Below are 16067 nucleotides of genomic sequence, written 5' to 3'. Positions count from 1 at the left end.
TTTCTATGCAGTCTGCAGCTTTTAATATAAATTTATTTCAGTTACACATCCAATTTATGTTTTGCAAAGCAATATTTGTAGTATCTTCAATTTTTAATTTATTTGATTGTATTGCTTAATTACCAGTTACAAATGAATAAATAATTTCAATTCCTAAACGACTGTTCGATTTCTTTTCGTTTCGAAATTCTGTTCGATTTTCTTTCTAACTATAATAAAACACTTTTTACTGAACATCCACCGCGTGCAGCAAATTCACAGGGACATGAAAGTCAGTTTCTTAAAGCTCTATTTATTATAGTCTCGCAGTTTATGTACATAAAACATCTGCCTCGTACGTTTTCGGTAACTTATGTTCATATCCTTACGCTTATGAGTCTAATGAAAAATTTCAACCCTTTGGCTGCAGTACATTCTGATCAAAATCCATCAGTACTGAAAGCGTATCATTATAATTAAATATAAGATGACAATTTATCCTACGTTGCGTTGGTTTGATAAATCAAAAACTGTGTTGAATTGAGTAATGTACCCCTTTCGGTCCTATAAGAGCGTATATGTACGTCATTCGAGGTGAAAGGGTTAACAGAACCTATGGCAATGTACCACGGTGGTATCGTACGAAAATCATCGTTTCCTGTTACAACCAAGTGGAACAACTTTCGATTGCACTTTTTTCTCCGCCAAGCTCACGCTCGGTTAAGTAGTTCGGATCAATACTAGTTCAGACAGTATCCGGCGAGGATACCACAGGTCGGGATGGTATCGTTGTCGCGTTAACATTGGCGTCATCTGACGATGGATTTCCAAACACAAGGGGTGCGGTATAGTAGGGGAGCAAAGGGTATTGTGCCGGTGGAAAATACGTGGGTGGAAACAACCCTTGTCTCTGGGCTATCTTCAATCTTGAGGTAAGTTGTTTCTTCCATTTGGTGCGCCTGTTTTGGAACCATGTTTTGATTTGTACCTCGGTTAAGTTTAGCGATTTTGATAGCTCCATTCGTTTGCTTACACTCAGATACTTGTCGATCTGTAACAAAGATTTGTATGTAAGCTTATTTATTATAAATAATTTATTTATTTTTCTGCTTCAGTTACACCAAACATTGAAGTTATCTAAATTCTACCTTATAATCCCCAATAGGGATTACAAATTAACAAAATTCAAATGTATTAAATTAATATTAACTTGTTATAATTTTTATAGGAAAAGAGGATTTGTTTAACAAAAGATACCTTAAATTCTGATTCCAGCCTTTCCAGCTGTTTCGCACTGTATGCCTGTCGTGGTTTTCGATCGATCCCCGGCTTCCTGGACCGTCTTCCACTCGGTTTGGGCGCTGGGCAAACAATTAAATGCTTCACAGAATTCGATTATCCTTCGCACACTGGGACGAGCAAATTTTACCAATAACCAGAAACATTTCAACCAAGTTAAATATTAATTGAATACCATCTTTGAGTTAGTGACAGTTGATCGTGACAGACCTTCCCGAAGATTTATGACGGTGATAATAAAAATTTAACATTATAATGATGCTTCTTAATTGTTCGGCTAACTTTGTCAGCTTGTACTCAATTACCACTTTCTCCGGTACGGTGTGCTCATTGGACAGGGACTAAAGTTACCGTGCGTCTCTAAAACATGTGGGATTGTTTGAGGAACGTGTGACATCTTACTGTCAATACGAGCCAGAACGTGGCAAAGAGTTGTATAAACAGTTTATACCGAGGAACGTTTGGATGCGATTATCATTATGGTGCAAAGAAGTTCCACACATTTCCGTTCAAGAGGTTATATGAGGTATTATACCGTTGTTAGTCGCATTTAGATAACATGACACCGCAGTGTATCTCGCGTGAAAAATCAGACAAAGGAATCATTAAGCAATTTCTACAAATTTTGGGTACAAAAAAAAGTGTAAATGTTGCAAATTTCATTGCTAATCATATAGTATCTTTTCTAGGTATATTTCAATAGGTGGTTGTAATAGGTTCTGTCAACGTTAAATACAAATTTGTTGTTTAAAGTTGACTAAGTTTAAATAGAGTTTTATGACTTCTTTTTCTATCTTTTTTTCCAGTAATAAAATTTTCAATTTTGTAAAAATCCTTTTCGTAAAAAAGGACACAAATAATTTACATGCATGATTCAATAAAATTTGAGGAAAAGCAAATAGTGTATTTCCAAAGCTGATGTCAAAATTTGTCTGTTTCCATATCCTTGTTTTTCATTTCTTACCAGCGTTACAACACTATTATCCTTCCATTCAAAATTTTATTCAATTCTGAAAATCATGATAATTTTACGTGAAAATAGAAATTTGAAACTTTCACAATTATTTGAATTAGTAATTATGACATTTTGGGTTTCCATCGGGTTGAACTTTTGATTGTCTTGCCGACGTTTTAGAAAGGTTTACAGTTTACCTCAGCCCTAAAAGTCCTAATGACTAAGTTTGATTGATTGCTTAATTTTTTAAATTGATATTTGCCTAAATGGAGTCCTTAATAAATCATATTTCATGAAAAGCTCTATGTTTGCTCAAAATGATCGCTCCTCCTATCTCATATTAATTGCCTTCTTCACAGTGGTGTGAATTAATCGGGACAAATTCGTTGTGCAAATCGGTCATGTTTCCTAGAAGACGAAAGACTATTGGCCAAAAAGCGAACACAGTGACGAAGAACGAATACCTGCGAGCCAAGATTTACGAGTGTACGGAGACATTTAGCACCTCCCCGGAAGGTGGTTAGAGTAACGTCGTTGATAAATGGGTTCCTAACAGCATGGCGGATGGTAGCGAAAGAACAGAAACAACGATGGCGGATCGTAATCCTCTAGCAAAAATTATTCACGTCTTAACATCCTCGCGAATATTCTACTTCAATATCCTTTAAATCTCTTTTTATTCATAGAACCCACTAACAATTACTTTTCCATTTAATTTCAGTTTCAATTAATTAAATTGAAATTAAGAAAGAAATTGCAAATACAAAATTGGAAGCCATGGATTTTATAATTAAATCTTCGGTTTAATTTCTTGATTCTTATTTTGCTAAATGGAGTTTATGGTGTAAAATGAATGAAACGGAATTAAAAGATGAATCGATAAATTAAATTTGCACAAGCTTGACATCCGAGCAACTAAATATTATACACCTGGCCGGTAACACACCGAAACATCATGGGGATGCAACACCCCAGCTGTTAATGTGACGTTCGCGTGCCGAAAAGCTGTTACCATAGGCGCCTCGAGTAATGTCCAATATTCCCTTGGAGCCAAGAAAGAACCCGACGATTTCGCTCTTCTCGCTATTGTTCGCGAAAATGGAATTACGCCGATAAGTTATTACGAGCGGATAATTAGAGTCTTTTGTTGTCACAGAAAGAAACACGTTGTTGTTTCAAAGAGAACTGCGAAAACTTCAGACCTTCGATGCAATTTTTTTAAACTTCTCACGCGATATTCTCTCTCTGATACGGATAGATTGGTTTAATATATAATTTATATAAGCGCTTTTACCTTGTAATCCAAACAATTGGCCAGGTTTCGTTTGAGCGAACCAACTGTTGTATAAAAGGGATGCAGAAGCTAGTGACGTCGCTGAATACCCCGAAGGATCCGAAAGTGTCACTTCAGAGTAGGATAATCCTGTTGGAGCGTACAAACTGGCATTTATATCTATAAAAATAATGATTCTTAATATTGCATCTGGAAGATAAGATAAATTAACGTGTACAGAATGTCCTAATAATTATAGAAAGTACTTTAACAATTTCTTAATAATTATTGTTGCAAGAACAATATCGTGGAATAACTAATGAAAAATTGCAAGCATTAATATTATATTAATTTCATAAAGTAGCAAGTGGAAGATTTAATATATAGAGTGCCATCGGTGGCCGACGTTGCCTCGAATTTTGCCTAATCTCCTAATTAGTAAAATAAGAAAAGAATGCAAATTTTGAACAGCATCAGTATTATATAAATAATGCAAGGTACTAATCTAAAATCTAAAATTTGAAAATTAACCAAGCGTGCTCTTAATATAATTAGAATTTTAAGAAGTCGAAATCAACCCTTGGACGGCGGACCACGAAGAGAGCTCCAATTTGAATTTAATTTTGTACTTTCCCTACTGCTTAACGTATTAAATAAAAGATATTGTAAAATAATGATCAAATAAATGTCATTTGTCATATAAATTTTACCAGAATGTGTAGCCGGCATCGCAGTGGGTCTAATAAACTGACTTCCATCCATTTTCTCGTCCCTTTCTTCCGGTTCCTCTTCTTTGTCCTCGAAGCTGTTCAAACCAGAGGATACTTCATTATCCTTTTTCTCGTGTCTTCCAAGAATATTGTCAATGGTAAAAGCACTGGAGGCAGCAACCGGTGAAGAGTTCTTTCTTTCAACTTGCTTCCTGAGATTGTCCTTGTAACTTTCATTGCTCGAATCAGACGCATATTCCATCGTGTCCTGATGACTACCCGGTGACTTCACAAATCTCTCACGATTTTCTCTCGTTCGTCCGTAAGCGTCATCCACGATATGAATCTTTTTATCTTGCTGCATGGACGCTCGTCGAAGATCGTACATCTCTTCGTTCACCTTGCTGTAATTTTGATAAAGCTCCATCGTCGACAATGTCATTGGACTCTGTTCAAACTCCACCTCTTACGAGTTGCACTTCACGATCATTGTTTAAAATTATTTTACACCTCGTACACCTAATTCTTGCAAAGTATCTTCGCGCCACTGGTAATGTTCCAAATTTTATACACAAATATGTTCATATCTTTGAACACTACGTAGAATATTTAACGAACAGATGACACGAGGTTCATCGAGCTTGCATCTGACTAATCTTCCCTCACGTTTAAGCTCTAATCTGCCACTAATCTCCCTGTCAACCTTCCGAAAGCAAGTACTTGAAAATGTATGACAGGTGGCACGTGTCTGTGGTCCAGAAGGACCTCCCAGCCTCCCCACCAGCAGCTTCTGAGGGAAGGTCATCCAGAGATACTGGAGGAACATCTCGCACCGGTAACCCCCACTCGTTTTCTGTTACCTGATCGGAGTAGGGGTCAAAAGCTTATTCACACTGGTTTAACGTTGCTTTTGCTATCGTATCCCGCGATAAATCGATAGAATGCCTACTCCGCGCTAAACGGTTTTTGGACGTCGTTTCCTTCATAATTTATGTTTCGAATGAACGAGGTCCTTCGGACATCGACGACGTTGGTACAAAATGACTGTAAAATATTTTTAATTAATGCCAGTGCATTTTGTTTGATTTATATCAGCTCTGTGTTATTTGAGGAGGTGAAATAAAAGATGAGGTTCGTAGATGTGCCAACTCGTTCGCACCTGTTCATCGTTCAGGATTATTTACAGAGTCTCTTCCTTGCGAATTCCGTCTGGTTTTCGCTATTCAAATTTCGAGGTATTATGTGCAGTAGTGTTCAATGAATATCATTACACTCGTAGAAATTATTTAATCATCTAAAGAATTAAATTAGTCGCTGAATTTCAATGAAAATTATCGAAATGCTTTATTGTCGAACGGTTCGATTTTGTCGGATTATAGTCATCTTTGCACGAATTATGGTTGTCTCGTAGAATACGTCGTTTTAATACTATGATGTGCGCAGTAGCGAATTTCATGCAACCGAAAAGAGTTCATCAGGGGTGAGATAGCGATGCTGCGATTGGTTCAAGAAGCGCATGCTCTTCCGCAGCGTCCGCCTTCTTCGACCCCTCTATCTCAGGGTTTTATGTCAGCAAACTAATGGTTCTTTCTTTATCCCATATACACCCTTGCAATGGATAAACGCTTCTGCCATACGGAGAACGGCGTGAAAAAGTACCGCAAAACACTTCTTCACGCGTTTACTAAACTCTGCTCAGAGGTTCTCATTCGCAGATTCATTTGACGAATCTGTAATTAAAAAAATTGCAAATTAGTCAGAAATTTTTGAAATATTTTATTATCTGGAAAGCTACATTTACAAATTTTAAATATACGAGGAAACTGTTAATTCCCTTAGAATTTGAAAATTTTATATTGTCTACGTACATTAATTATTACATAAAATTTCAAAAACTCTAATTGCTATTTTTGGATCAAATAAAAATCAGATATTAAACATCAGAACATTTTTTTCAAAAGCGAGCCTGAAGAAATTCATGTAAACATGTGGAATTTGAGATTCTCGGCTCTCTATCTTGGTACACTTTATCGAACCATACAAGCTGTTTCCGTTTACGGACTTCAAATGCCGAGCATTTTCCGCGGAAGCGATACCATTAGTTTCCGGGCCAGATCGAGCCAATCTCAATGTTCGGTCTTATACATAGTGAATCCATTGAGTTCCATACTGCAATGATAAAGGACCAATGGCGATTGTGAGTGCTTTCTATCGTGGATTCGTATCATCAATTCTTTCCTCGATCAACGTCCGGTCGTTTTAGCTGTGGAAATTATTTTGTGATACTTCAAAAGAAGTTACTCGTTAGAATGATACAATAAGACGTCAATTTTCTTTAATTTATTTTCTTCAACAATTTGTCGTAAATGATATGCAACTGTTCGTAGTTACGAACGTTCTGAAGAAATTTGAGCGTGCAAGTGACGAGAACAAATATTAGGCCCCGGTCACATGAAACGAAATTCCGTGCATCAGCTTTTCGTTAGGTGTGAAAGAAGGAAGTAACGACACGGTCGGCGCACATGGAATTTCACGGACCCGTATCTAGGCTTCTTCCAGGAAACCATTACGGACCCTTCATCTTTCAAAATATTTGGAAATCAGATGGCTGTTTGTTTTCCAGAGGACCAGTCAATAATTTGCATCTGCATGAGAAAAATTATCGCGATAACGTTCACGAAGCCGTTGGCCATCAAATTAGAACTACGTGAAAAAATGTCACTCTTCTAATAAGCGCAACCCTTGGATGGTGAATACTGGTATTGCACAATTTTTATTTCGTTTTCACGAAACTGAAACTTTCGTACGAACGATCTTATTCGCCTATATGGACTTTACTTTTGCGTTTGATGCACGCTGCGCCCCGTAATTGAAACGATCAATCAAACACCTGAGAAAAGGAGGGTGTACTAGCGCGCGCACAAATTGCCGTGGGACGTTTTCACACACTGTGAATTTATTTGTACTATACTTCCATTGTGAGCAGCATTTGTGAAATACATTTATCTCATTAAAACTTACTCTGTCATTGCCTGTATTTTCGACTAAATTTCTTTCAACATTTTTGAAATTATCTGCCATCTACTATTTACAAATAGATCAGCAAAAAGAAATCTATATTTTATAAATATTTGACTCGTGGATGGTGGGCCATTTGACAAAGATAATTCAAATTTAATTTTATAAAATTTCCAGCTACCCATAATGAAAATATCTTTTTAAATTTTCTTATGATTTTTGATAAATATTCAGCTGTACGTCGATGTTCATTAATGGCCCACATGCAAACGAAACAAATTTTCAAAGAACGTATTTGGACACATGGAGTAATCCCATATCGTTTGGTGACACCAGCAGCCGATTTACACGTAATCCGACACCTATGATTAAATACCTTTATTAAAAACCACTTACAACGCTCTTATGAATGTTTTAGGAGCAGAGGGTTGCCAGGATGGCTCGGATGGGTCGGCGAGATGAGGTAATGGGGGCTTTGTTCCCCTGGGAACTCGCTCACCTGTCTAATATCTCGCGAGAGTGGCTATATCTGTGCCCATACCAATAGCAACCAGTTTATACACCAGAGCTTACTGAAAATTAATCGCCCACTTTTGAAAGAATTCTTGCTATCTCTTTAATCTTCTACATCCGTTTCCGACAGAAGAGATACTTCTTTTCCTGTCATATTGTAACTATTTTGAAACTGTACTTATATATATTTAAGACCAAACTATGATATTTTATGGAAAAGCTATTAGGTTGGTGGAGGTGAAGTAAAAGGATACATTTGTGAAATTTTGGTAACAATAATAAAAGAAGTTCATTACAAATTAAAAATTGAAAATTACGAGCTTTATAATTAAATTTTCGAGTATAGTATTTCTAAGGGTAGGTGTTCTATTCTCTCACGATGTTTACTCTCAAGTGAAGACCTACCCCAAAATAAAAAGATCCTCATTTCTATTATTCAATTTAGTGTTTCTAATTGTAAGTAAAAGAATCTCCAATACAAGTAATAGATTCTTATGAAAATTCAACGTGTCAGAAATGCACATAATTCTCTTTTATTTAAGAAAAGTAACTGTTACCTCGAACGAAGAGCTTTGTCAACGCTACTTAAACAAGTGTACGGTTAAAGCAATTATTTCTAGCAGTTGAACGTCTTATCTTCAGAAGCGTGTCTCCGTTTTGTCAGTCTTCTTCTTGCTGGCACTAAGGAACACAAAGATTATACATTCAAATGAATTCACTTACAAAAGTTCAAATTCTCTTAGTTTTTATTTTAATCACCTCAATGGTCAGTGCAATTCTTGGGCAACAGTGTATCGACGACGGAAACGAATTCTGTCTCGATGAAAATGATATACTATCCGTGGATCTTTTGCCTGGAACTTTTTTATTTGCTGATCAAATGAACAAAAATGCAACGAGGAATCCTGAAGAGGAAATGGTGGATGGATCGATTCACAATGCACTGAGTAAAATGGAATATCACAGGCGAGTTTAATTCTAATTCTTCAATTCAAAATATCAAAAAATAATTTGTAAAACATTGTCTAGTTTAGTGGAGTTTTAAAAGAGTTTGTATTTAGTGATTTGTAATATCAGGAAAAGGATGAACGAGTATTTGTGTCACGGTTATATGGCTGAAGAAATTGTGAAAATGATGAGCACGCCTCGAGTTAAAAGACGCCTTAGTATATCAGAAAAATCCGAATTACATGATTTGATGGATGACGATAATGTTACTATTCATGATAAATTGCTGTCTGATGAAGGAAGTGTGAAATACAAGAACTGGTTGCAGCGGTAAGTATTGCGAATTATTAATAAAATTGAAGGGTTGGACAAACAATTTTCAAATAGTTTTTACAATTTCTGTAAAATTAGTAAAAATGAAGCGAGCTGGTTCTTGCATTTAATCTTTTAATTAATTTGTAAAGATTTTTTAATTTATCTAACTTGTTAAAAATACATTTGTCTATGTAGTAGGACTACTTTAGACGACGTGTATCAACATTACACTCCCCATAAGAAAATGAAAAAGAAACAAGGAGTGTACGACAATGATTTTGAAGAATTCGATGGGGAAGTTACGGGTTACGCTATGCAGGCTCCTTTACCATCTGGTAAAGTTGGTTTCTACGAAGATCAACACGATCAAGATGGTAAAAACTGCTCATTAACAATCTTCTACAATTATAAAAACAGAAAAACATATGTATATTTTTATTTTTTTAAACAGATCACATGTTGTCGTCCTCTTCGGGACAAAATTTTTATTATGGCCTCGGTTATGGCCATGGTTATGGCCACGGTGGTCACGGTGGCCATTTCGTGCATCACGAAACATTTCCAGCTATACACGAAGAACACTATTACACAGAACCCATGTATCAAGACCACGAAGAAGAATCTCACAAACCCTCTTATTACAAAGGAAAAGGAAATGATTTGTCGATAAAAGATTTTTTCGAAATTGCACTCACTGCTCTCGCGTTTTTGGCTTTTGGCTTGTTTATTATTCAGCTGCTAATGAATGCTACGGTATAGTATACCGATAAAGATATACCGAAGTTTCACATCTTTTTTCTTTATTTTGGATATTGTTTTTTATAGGCTAACATGAACACAACCACAGTCACAATGGCAACCGCAGCTAAACGTCTTAAGAGGGATGCAGGTTCCTTACCTTTTTCGTACGCGAGTAACGAGGAATTGAATGAATTGTCTTACAATGTGCTGAGGAGTATCGAAGCTGCTCTAGTTGCTGATTTAGATTCCGGAAATTGCATCCGAAGGATCCTCTGCGAGGACAATCGACACTCCACGCAAACGCGTGATGCCCGCAAAATTTGGGTGCCTGTTTGGAGGTAAGATGCAAAAAATAATTAATTTCGAATTTTTGTTTTAGGTGTAAGCTTCATTTATCCGAATGAAACTACCCCTATCTCACATAGTAAACATTATCCTTACAAATTTTCAATTTATTATTATTGAAAATCATTTAAACGAACGTACATACATTCGATAAACATGGAATCAACCTTTTCCAGTCTAGGAATGAGTTGGATATCCGGCAGAGTGTTGAAAGGTTCTCCCTGGTCGGCAATGCTGGACTCTGTAAAGGCTTCGGTTCTAGGACTAGGTGGAGCCGACTGTGAATCCTTGTATCCTGACTGCGATCTTAAAAAGGAAAGGATCAGAAGGCGCAGAAGGCGTAGAAAATAATTTCGTATTTGTTTATTCAAATCGTCGTAGCGTAAATATTATTTATCGACATTTTTATCACTGTTATTCATTTACAAGGATCAATGTTCAAATGGCTTACTCATCAAAGTCCATGATGACTGTTTCCAATGACAACCGTAGTTGCAGCATTTTCAGTCCGTTTCATCTGTTTGCTTGGCTACCACATCTCGTGGAAGTGGTAATAGTGAAGCATACGTCGAACCTGATGGACAAACATGGAAGACGTTTTCTTCCTTAACTTCTTGCAGAGGACGTATGTTTGACAGTATGGGCACATTTCTTTCGTTGTGCAGTGTACGAAACTCGGCGATCTTGATTGGAAAGATTATGAAAGGATCTGAACACTAAAATATGTGTATCAAAATTCATTTGAGAAAATTTACTTGTTTAGAGGTAATTCCAATTGGTTCTCTGCAGATTAGCCACAGAATTCTGTGCACATTTTCCGCTGTTACTATTGGACCCCAGTATAAAAAGTAATCTTCTTTGAATGGTCTTAGAATTTCTGTTAGAAATCTGGGAACTAGGCGAGCAGAGGAATGGGCTTCTTGAATAGAACTCAAGTTTTTTACAATTTCTTCCATGAACTCATTTGGTCCATCCTGTAACTAAATAGGAAATAATTTAATCCGATGGAGATTTTGGTAAATTTATACATTTTTACCTTAAAAAAATATACTAAAACTATGGCTCCGTCGGGTCGTCGAAGTGCTACATCCAATGAATCGTACTCGTCCTTAAAATGTACAGCATGGAGTTCCATGGGCATTCTTTTAAAAATAATCTGATTTAATAAAATTTTCGAGTTGCAAGTAATTACTATGTTAAATAAATTTGTTGCATATTTAAATATATCTCTCATACACATTAATTATTCAACGTGTTAGTTGCACATAACTCATCAGTTTAATAATAAAAATAATAAAAAATGTGCATTTCGAACCTTGCACCATCGACGGTATGTTCACTACCAATCATCTCATTTTCTCCCCAATGAAAATGAATTTGTGAGATCGTGTAATTTCCCGGCAATGGTCCATTGGAAATATAAGGATGTCTCTCTTGCCATTTTGCGCTGATTATCACTATTATAAAACAATATTTATTAAGAATAGATCTTGGCAAATGAATCATTAGTAGAAATAAATATTACCTGTATATCCTGTATTAGTAATTTTCAATTTTCGTGGAGCTATATCGATACCGTTCCATTCCAAAGGGTTCAATTCAATTACTTTCATATAACTAATGTCCAAATTGATTGGAGATCTTGAATTATCGTCATTAAGACCCAAACTTTGGATTAATTTAGCATTTTGTATTTTAATTTCATCCGTTTCTAACAAGATACAGAGAAGCAATAAATAATTCAATTAATTTATAAAAGGTACACTGCTCAGTAAAAATATATTTTAAAATATATAAAAATTCTAAAAATATTTAGGTGATTTACATAACCCAGCAGTTCTATTAAATTGAAACATTAATTCAAAAACTAATACGAGAAAAAATAATACAAATTATCCAAAACTATTAATTAATAATTTTTGAATTTTTCAACTCAATTTTCCACTTAAATTAAATTTCTGTATACCTGCTAAGCTTATCTCCATCTCATCGTTAATTGCAATTAAGTTAACATTGCAAAATATTTAAAATCGATACAGAACACGTACAAAACTTCAAGTGATTGCGCAATTATTCACGATCTAATTGATTTCTCGATTAAAACATGGATTATGCTCGAAAAATCGGTAAATCCACCGAACCTAAGAAATGGGTAAGATCACCCCCCTCTGTTTTATATACATGTGACCGACCCATAAGCGAGGACAAAGTTCTCCTCGAGGATCGTCGCTTGAAAAACTGGAAAAGATGGTTAGCGACTCGAAAAACTCAAAGCATGCTGATCAAATATGAAACAGGTCGTCATCAAAGGGATCACGTCATGAATTCCTGCGAAACAGTTCGTCCACTGGTGGAAATGAGAACCTTGATGGATTACGCCACAGTTCCAGTACCAGTTATACCTGATAATTATCGAGGTGGTCCAGAATTTTGGAAAATTCCACCAGCGATCCCCAAACGTGATCCCTGTTTACCGGATATTACATTCGCACCAAATAAAAAGGATTTGAATAAAGTTCCAGAATTCACCTATGTAGGTTTACCTGAATTAATAGAGAAAGAAAAGAATCTGGTAAGTTTATCATCGAAGAAATCAGTATGGAAACGCAGTCAATATCTCCATAAACGAAAAGAAGAGCTGTCACAGGAAATCAAACTCGTGTCATCTACAGAACCGGAAACTAGGCATCTGGTAATCGAGAATTATGTATTTCCAGAGGAAATTGAGATACCAAGAATTCCTCCAATAACTATCTCCGATGTAGAAGATGAAGAGTCCTGTAAATCTCCTAATCAAGCCGTAGTCCTGAAGATCCAGGATACAGAAATTCGGCAAACATTTTCTTCAACAAAAGAAGGAATCACATCTGAACCTATCAAATGGAATGTGGACTTTTCTAGCAAAGTGAACCAGATGGAAGAGAAAGAAATTGTATTTGAAAATAAAGGAAATCGTGTGATTATTTATCAATGGAGGGATGCAAGATTTCAATCCAAAACGATGTCTTTCAGCAAAAAAATAAGCCCCTTCTTCTTTAATAAGACCAAAGGGGTGATTCTTCCTGGACAGTTCGTGAAATTGAAAGTCTGGTATCGATCACGAAAGTCAGGAATTTTTATCGAATTCTGGAGATTATTGACTGATCCAGAACTCTGTTCTTCACCTCTGATCTTTCGATTCTGGGGTCATTCTGAGACGATGAGGGAGGTTCAGGATAAGTTTGCACATAACGTTGATAAATATTTGGATCGTTGTATTAGAAACAATGCGATAAGGGAAATAATTGATGATATAATTGAAGATGTTTATTTGGTAAAACCACCTGATCCATTTTATGGAAGCTTGTTCCTAGAATCAGAAATATTTACAGCAAAGAATCCAATGTGTTTCTATAGTCCTAGTTTGGTGATAGAATTTCAGAAGATTTATCAGACTGCAACGAATCAAAAACAGCAGCGTTGGAACTTGTCCATAATTGATCTCCGAGATCTTTTATTGAAAATAAAAAATCCAGAACGGAGAAATTCAATGCTGAAGCAATTGAGTAAACTTTATAAAGACTGCCTGAAACCCACTTTGTACAAACCAGTTCAGTGTAACAAGTATGAAATGGTATTTAATTTATGGGGTTATTTCTTCAATCAATTTGAAATCGAAAGCCAACAATCAAGACAAGTTCGTCTTGAAAAAGAAATTGATACATCTGAGACTCTTATTAAAGATAAAAATCGTAAATCAAGTTCATCTTCACAAAGTGACCCTGTTCAAGAAATTAGCGAAAGTTCTGTTATCCTGATGAATAATTTTGCATATGGAGAAATATTTTTCATTCGCATTTATCAACTTTTAGCTGAGACGATGGAACGGATTTTTGCTACTATTGATTCATTTAATAATTTGAACGAAAGAGAAAAGTGATCAATAATTAGGAAGAAAGTTTCATATTAATTAATGATTGTATCTTGTAAAACAAGAGAAGTTTGCTCGTTCCTGAAGTTCAATTCATTTTGATTAATTTATTTAGTAAGGGTAGAATTTAGAATAACTTAAAGGGGTAGTGTTTGAATAATATTTGTACCTAAGTCGACATTTTAATATTATTTAACATATTTACCTAACACACATAATTATGTAATTGATACTACACTATAATTTTTCCTATAAAATAAAATAATAAAAATTAATTTTTGAGAATGACTGGCTAAATGATATATCTAAAATATTTGTAATGTTAATAATAAATCAACGTATTCAGAAAGTCCTCATAAATTACGATTTTTTTTTTGTTTATTCTTTTTATCCTTGGTACAAGACATTGACAGTAACGTAACTTGGAAATTTCACCTAGAGGTTACTGCTAAGTAAATTTGCCTACACTTTAACATTTGCGTTTCTCGCCAATTCGATTTAATGCACTGGCCATCCCTGTTTCTTAGTTTTCGAAATTCGTCGATCTGTGAAATTTCGTTAATTAGTCGCTGGTAAATGATTACATACGAAATGTTGCGACTTACTTCGGTGGATCGTACGGGTATAATTACAGGAAATACGATCCATGTAGCGCATTCAGGATAGTCACCAACATTGTAGGATCCTGCGTAAGTATAGTACCTGGTGCAATAAGTTGCCCAACGCATCCAGCACAGAGAATCTAAAATAAAAAAATATATTTTAGAATACATTCTGTGTTAAATGGGCCACTGATCGTCCCCAGCATTTGTGATGATCACAACTTTAAATAAGTAAATGAAGGAATTTTTTAAATATAGAATAAAATTTTGTATAATTTAATGTTATTAATGATGTTCTATTTACTAGGTGGTATTTTCGTTTCCATGTGTGTATCAACCACGTTTTTCAGGTTCTCCGTTATCCTTTCCAGTTGTGGATTAATACAATTACAGCAATCTGGTTGTACCTTCCGTGAAATGAAGCAAAATTTCAACTCTTAGTCAAAGATACACGGGCGAGAATTGCTCGCAAGAACAAACAGAATGTTCAAGCATACTAAGAATAAATATGCCAGGACACAAATGCCATCCTTGTGCCTATGACATTCCTCGTAGTTGAAATACTTCCTATTCCAATGAACAGCATGTGATTCCATCGAGTACCTTATAAAAGTTAAAAACCATGTAAATTGGTATGAAAAATTTAGTTAATACTGTTTCTTATTTTACCAAGTGTCATTGATGGTGTGCTCAGCACCTCTGCAATTGTCTTCTCCCCAATGGAAATGTACATCGACGAGTTCGTAAACATCGTCCGCGAGTGGACCACCGCAAACTGTGGATGGAATCCTGTCCCCGCTTAAGATTACCTTCACTGAGTATTTAAATAAACATAATTCAACTCTTGTCGAATTCAAATAAAGAGGAGAAATAATAATACAGATTAAAATTATTACAAAAATTTTTGACGAACCATTTGTGATGAATTTCACATTCAGAAATATACTAATTATGTATTTTGATATCTTTTCTATAACTAATATTTTGAGATTTAAATACAAGAATTTAATTATTTTAATTAAGAAGCTAGGAATAAAGTCAATATTTCATAGATTACCCGAGCTACCAGTATTGTATAAACGTGCCTCTCCATCGTTTAACCAATGTCCATTTATAACAAGGGGAGGAAAGTGACGTTCTCGTACTAATGTGTCGTCTAAATTAATTGGAGATTGTCCTGTCGTTGGTAAGCCTTCGAAACATCAGAGAAATAAAAATACCTTATTCAATATTTATTATGTTACATATAACCTAATTAAAAATTGACAAATTATTTTATTCTATTACCAATTAGTCCTGTGTATTCTGACATTGCTATGGTGTGTGGTGGGGAATTCTATCGAATTTTGATGTTATAATTTAATCCATATTTAGAAATTTATTTTTTGTTGTGGAATCGCATGATGGAAAAGATATTGTATTGTTTATTTAAAGGCTATGGTACACCGACGAACTGATA

At 35.3% G+C, this 16067-nt stretch overlaps 4 protein-coding genes across 4 annotated transcripts; 2 read left to right on the top strand and 2 right to left on the bottom strand.

Moving 5' to 3' along the window:
- Window positions 1-12: 12 nt before the first annotated feature.
- On the bottom strand, window positions 13-6004 carry LOC117603831 (uncharacterized). The gene is made up of 4 exons (XM_034323338.2): window positions 4217-6004; window positions 3528-3686; window positions 1237-1340; window positions 13-1030 (listed from the first exon to the last, which is right to left on the bottom strand). The coding sequence occupies exons 1-4, from the start codon at window positions 4656-4658 to the stop codon at window positions 725-727; spliced, it is 1011 nt and encodes a 336-aa protein (XP_034179229.1). The 5' UTR covers window positions 4659-6004; the 3' UTR covers window positions 13-724.
- A 2432-nt stretch (window positions 6005-8436) lies between these two features.
- On the top strand, window positions 8437-10515 carry LOC117603834 (uncharacterized). The gene is made up of 6 exons (XM_034323342.2): window positions 8437-8713; window positions 8825-9025; window positions 9206-9384; window positions 9462-9763; window positions 9836-10089; window positions 10273-10515. The coding sequence occupies exons 1-6, from the start codon at window positions 8457-8459 to the stop codon at window positions 10445-10447; spliced, it is 1368 nt and encodes a 455-aa protein (XP_034179233.1). The 5' UTR covers window positions 8437-8456; the 3' UTR covers window positions 10448-10515.
- Window positions 10274-16064, bottom strand: LOC117603639 (uncharacterized). Its single transcript, XM_034322978.2, has 14 exons — window positions 15896-16064; window positions 15666-15800; window positions 15278-15422; window positions 15106-15211; window positions 14913-15015; window positions 14612-14748; window positions 14442-14551; window positions 12754-12785; window positions 11622-11807; window positions 11412-11553; window positions 11133-11238; window positions 10852-11076; window positions 10548-10779; window positions 10274-10402 (listed from the first exon to the last, which is right to left on the bottom strand). The coding sequence occupies exons 1-13, from the start codon at window positions 15918-15920 to the stop codon at window positions 10600-10602; spliced, it is 1632 nt and encodes a 543-aa protein (XP_034178869.2). The 5' UTR covers window positions 15921-16064; the 3' UTR covers window positions 10274-10402; window positions 10548-10599.
- LOC117603832 (MYCBP-associated protein) lies at window positions 12150-14231 on the top strand. The gene has a single exon (XM_034323339.2). It carries the CDS (start codon window positions 12201-12203, stop codon window positions 14013-14015), a length of 1815 nt encoding a protein of 604 aa, XP_034179230.2. The 5' UTR covers window positions 12150-12200; the 3' UTR covers window positions 14016-14231.
- Window positions 16065-16067: the final 3 nt, after the last annotated feature.

This window comes from Osmia lignaria, chromosome 11 (assembly GCF_051020975.1).
Source record: "Osmia lignaria lignaria isolate PbOS001 chromosome 11, iyOsmLign1, whole genome shotgun sequence".
Taxonomy (NCBI): Eukaryota; Metazoa; Arthropoda; class Insecta; order Hymenoptera; family Megachilidae; genus Osmia; species Osmia lignaria.
The sequence above is the reverse complement of the archived record's forward strand: the minus strand, read 5'-3'. Positions and strand labels throughout refer to the sequence as shown.

What these genes read in the sequence shown, in the direction of transcription:
- LOC117603639 (XM_034322978.2), bottom strand. Translation starts at nt 15,920, where the DNA reads ATGTCAGAATACACAGGACTAATTG. An exon ending in TACTTAGCAGTAACCTCTAG is followed by an intron (nt 12,786 to 14,441) that starts GTGAAATTTCCA and finishes CTCGATTACCAG; the next exon opens with ATGCCTAGTTTCCGGTTCTG. An exon ending in CATACCGTCGATGGTGCAAG is followed by an intron (nt 11,239 to 11,411) that starts GTTCGAAATGCA and finishes TATTTTTAAAAG; the next exon opens with AATGCCCATGGAACTCCATG.
- LOC117603834 (XM_034323342.2), top strand. Translation starts at nt 8,457, where the DNA reads ATGAATTCACTTACAAAAGTTCAAATTCTCTTAGTTTTTATTTTAATC. An exon ending in AGATCAACACGATCAAGATG is followed by an intron (nt 9,385 to 9,461) that starts GTAAAAACTGCT and finishes TTTTTTAAACAG; the next exon opens with ATCACATGTTGTCGTCCTCT. An exon ending in ATTTGGGTGCCTGTTTGGAG is followed by an intron (nt 10,090 to 10,272) that starts GTAAGATGCAAA and finishes AACCTTTTCCAG; the next exon opens with TCTAGGAATGAGTTGGATAT.
- LOC117603832 (XM_034323339.2), top strand. Translation starts at nt 12,201, where the DNA reads ATGGATTATGCTCGAAAAATCGGTAAATCCACCGAACCTAAGAAATGG.
- LOC117603831 (XM_034323338.2), bottom strand. Translation starts at nt 4,658, where the DNA reads ATGACATTGTCGACGATGGAGCTTTATCAAAATTACAGCAAGGTGAAC. An exon ending in CCAATTGTTTGGATTACAAG is followed by an intron (nt 1,341 to 3,527) that starts GTAAAAGCGCTT and finishes TTGTTTGCCCAG; the next exon opens with CGCCCAAACCGAGTGGAAGA. An exon ending in GGCTGGAATCAGAATTTAAG is followed by an intron (nt 1,031 to 1,236) that starts GTATCTTTTGTT and finishes TCTTTGTTACAG; the next exon opens with ATCGACAAGTATCTGAGTGT.